At 43.2% G+C, this 3,666-nt stretch overlaps 1 protein-coding gene across 1 annotated transcript in view; it reads left to right on the top strand.

Annotated features, from left to right (window-relative positions):
• Positions 1 to 1,011, top strand: part of LOC131721208 (macrophage mannose receptor 1-like) — a 22,100-nt gene extending 21,089 nt beyond the window's left edge. Inside the window, exons 13-14 of the mRNA XM_059014621.1 lie at positions 399 to 487; positions 685 to 1,011. Coding sequence (XP_058870604.1) covers positions 399 to 487; positions 685 to 816 — 221 coding nt within the window. The 3' untranslated portion in view covers positions 817 to 1,011. The remainder of the gene's footprint in view (positions 1 to 398; positions 488 to 684) is intronic.
• The last annotated feature ends 2,655 nt before the right edge of the window (positions 1,012 to 3,666 follow it).

Genomic DNA, 3,666 nt, shown 5'->3' with positions numbered 1-3,666 from the left:
AGAGTTACATTATATTGTATTATTATTATTATTATTTATTTCTTAGCAGACGCCCTTATCCAGGGCGACTTACAAACGTAAGCAAATACATTTCAAGTGTTACAATACAAGTAATACAATAAGAATTGTCCAGCAAATATTCTGTCTACAGGTAACCCTGTTTATACTGTTGAAAACTGCCCTAACATTAGACACTCCTCTAAACATCTAAACACAAGAGTTCATCTTTGAAAGTCTACCTCTACACGTCTGCTTCTTGTGTTCTAGGTACCAGCACCCCACCTGAGCCCTGCACTTAACTCACATTCTGTGCTGTATGTTACAGTCTACGTGGGGTCTTATTGTTTGACATGGGGTTTATTTAATGGCTGTGTGATCTCTTCTGTTTGTCTGCACAGATAACATGGCAACAGCAAGGGTCAAACTAAACGTACCCCAAGGAGTGAATCTTGAGGACCCCAAAGTGAGCGAAGCCATTTTAGAGCAGGTAGGTGACACGCCCTTTCAGAAATCCAAACTGACACTGCTTCCTGTGTACTGGGCTTCGTGTGACACTGATGAGCTAATCTCACGTTGACTTTGCTTCCCTTTAGTTCCTTCTAGTGTCCTCTCATTTCCCTGATAGATTCACAGAGAGATGTGGTGCTCCTTGATAACACTGTGTTTCTTGTGTTGCTGTTTCAGATTCGGGAGCACCTCTCCAAGAACTTTCCAATGGACGGTGTTAATCTGCGCTGGAGAAAACAAGACGGGGAGATATTCCACAAGGAGGAAGAGGAGGAGGAGGAGGAGAAGAAGAAGTACTTCAAGCCGTGAGATACCAGCGCCCACAATGACAAGCGGGGGCTTTCAGAGCAGCACTGTCTTATATTACTCTGACATTATCTACTGGTTTATATTACTCTGACATTATCTACTGGTTTATATTACTCTGACATTATCTACTGGTTTATATTACTCTGACATTATCTACTGGTTTATATTACTCTGACATTATCTACTGGTTTATATTACTCTGACATTATCTACTGGTTTATATTAATCTGACATTATCTACTGGTTTATATTAATCTGACATTATCTACTGGTTTATATTACTCTGACATTATCTACTGGTTTATATTACTCTGACATTATCTACTGGTTTATATTAATCTGACATTATCTACTGGTTTATATTATTCTGACATTATCTACTGGTTTATATTAATCTGACATTATCGACTGGTTTTTATTACTCTGACATTATCTACTGGTTTATATTAAGGTGATGGGGTGTGTGTTTTTAATTTAATGGTAATTTAAATATATATTCAATTATTTACTGGTGCAGCACATATTTATATTAAGGTGAGGTGTGTGTGTTTTAATTTAATGATAATTTAAATATATGTTCAATTATTTACTGGTGCAGCACATATTTATATTAAGGTGATGTGTGTGTGTTTTAATGTAGTAAATGATTCTAATAGAGGTTACATTAGTTACTGGTGCAAGTTTCTTTCACCTTGTAAAGAATATATTCAGAGTGGTAACAGAGTAACAGGCCTCTTCACCATGGCATGGCAGAGCATGGATTTACAGAATGAATGTACAACTTGCAGTGTACTATTAAATCCCATAGAGGGCACCACAAACACATTTACTGAGGGAGGAAGGGAACAAGCTCCTGTATAATGATACAATCACCTGGAAGGTCTTGATGCTGCAGTACATTACAAACAGCAGCCAGGATACAGGTGTTGAATTGCTTATCAGGAGGACAGGGCTAAGGTAGATGGCAGATGAAGGACAGTTCTCTTTTTCACATGATCCTCCAGTGCAATGACATGGGCAGCTCTAGCCTGGGTCACTCTGAGCTTCTGTCTGGGTAAACGAGACGAGTTGTCCTAGTGCAGCTCAGCAAGCTGGTCTCTTCCAGTCCAGGTCTGCGTTCCAACCATGGCTGCGTTTCTATCTGGAGGAAATCCCTCCAGGACTGGAGCCTGTCGCAATGCAAGTGAAGCTGCAGCATACACTAGCACTGTGGCGCCCCCTATGGTCTTTAAATAGGTCTGCATTATCACACAGAAATATATGTGCAGTCTGCAGGGTGCAATGCAACATGGGGTTAAGTCATTAAGGCTATGAGTAGGGTGGTTTGCTACAGCTTATGATTTAAATGGAAATGTCTTATTGTTTCTGATGATATTTAATTTACATTACTGTAAAAAACATAAAAATAACAGGGTCACTGAAAAAGTTTTATTTTGCATTATAGTGTGTGGGGAGCAGAGGGGTGGGGGGCAAATCCATGCATTCATGAAACATGTTCATCTCATGCAAACACATAGAAATCACACGAGCTGTACCAAAGAAAATATGTGATTCATGTCATTGTATTGTATGAAGGGTTGTGCATGACAATGATACTCTACTACTCTGTATTTCTGAATGTATTTTTGCTGATTTATTTCAATAAAGTTTCAATCTCAATCTATGGCATCTTTTTTTATTTTTATTACTATTTTCACAGAGACTGCAGTCCTCTAACAAGGCTGCTCTAGAGCGATGGATCCCTTTCTATACAGTGTGGTTCAGGAGACTGTGTGATGGGCAGCACAGGGGCTGAACAGAGACTGCTCTATAGCGATGGATCCCTTTCTAATCAGTGTGGTTCAGGAGACTGGGTGATGGGCAGCACAGGGGCTGAACAGAGACTGCTCTATAGCGATGGATCCCTTTCTATACAGTGTGGTTCAGGAGACTGGGTGCTGGGCAGCACAGGGGCTGAACAGAGACTGCTCTATAGCGAGGGATCCCTTTCTATACAGTGTGGTTCAGGAGACTGGGTGATGGGCAGCACAGGGGCTGAACAGAGACTGCTCTATAGCGATGGATCCCTTTCTATACAGTGTGGTTCAGGAGACTGGGTGATGAGCAGCACAGGGGCTGAACAGAGACTGCTCTATAGCGATGGATCCCTTTCTATACAGTGTGGTTCAGGAGACTGGGTGCTGGGCAGCACAGGGGCTGAACAGAGACTGCTCTATAGCGATGGATCCCTTTCTATACAGTGTGGTTCAGGAGACTGGGTGCTGGGCAGCACAGGGGCTGAACAGAGACTGCTCTATAGAGATGGATCCCTTTCTATACAGTGTGGTTCAGGAGACTGGGTGATGAGCAGCACAGGGGCTGAACAGAGACTGCTCTATAGAGATGGATCCCTTTCTATACAGTGTGGTTCAGGAGACTGGGTGCTGGGCAGCACAGGGGCTGAACAGAGACTGCTCTATAGCGATGGATCCCTTTCTATACAGTGTGGTTCAGGAGACTGGGTGATGAGCAGCACAGGGGCTGAACAGGGACTGCTCTATAGCGATGGATCCCTTTCTATACAGTGTGGTTCAGGAGACTGGGTGATGAGCAGCACAGGGGCTGAACAGAGACTGCTCTATAGAGATGGATCCCTTTCTATACAGTGTGGTTCAGGAGACTGGGTGCTGGGCAGCACAGGGGCTGAACAGAGACTGCTCTATAGCGATGGATCCCTTTCTATACAGTGTGGTTCAGGAGACTGGGTGATGAGCAGCACAGGGGCTGAACAGAGACTGCTCTATAGCGATGGATCCCTTTCTATACAGTGTGGTTCAGGAGACTGGGTGCTGGGCAGCACAGGGGCTGAAC

The sequence above is a fragment of the Acipenser ruthenus genome, chromosome 48, assembly GCF_902713425.1.
Source record: "Acipenser ruthenus chromosome 48, fAciRut3.2 maternal haplotype, whole genome shotgun sequence".
NCBI lineage: Eukaryota > Metazoa > Chordata > Actinopteri > Acipenseriformes > Acipenseridae > Acipenser > Acipenser ruthenus.
The sequence above is the reverse complement of the archived record's forward strand: the minus strand, read 5'-3'. Positions and strand labels throughout refer to the sequence as shown.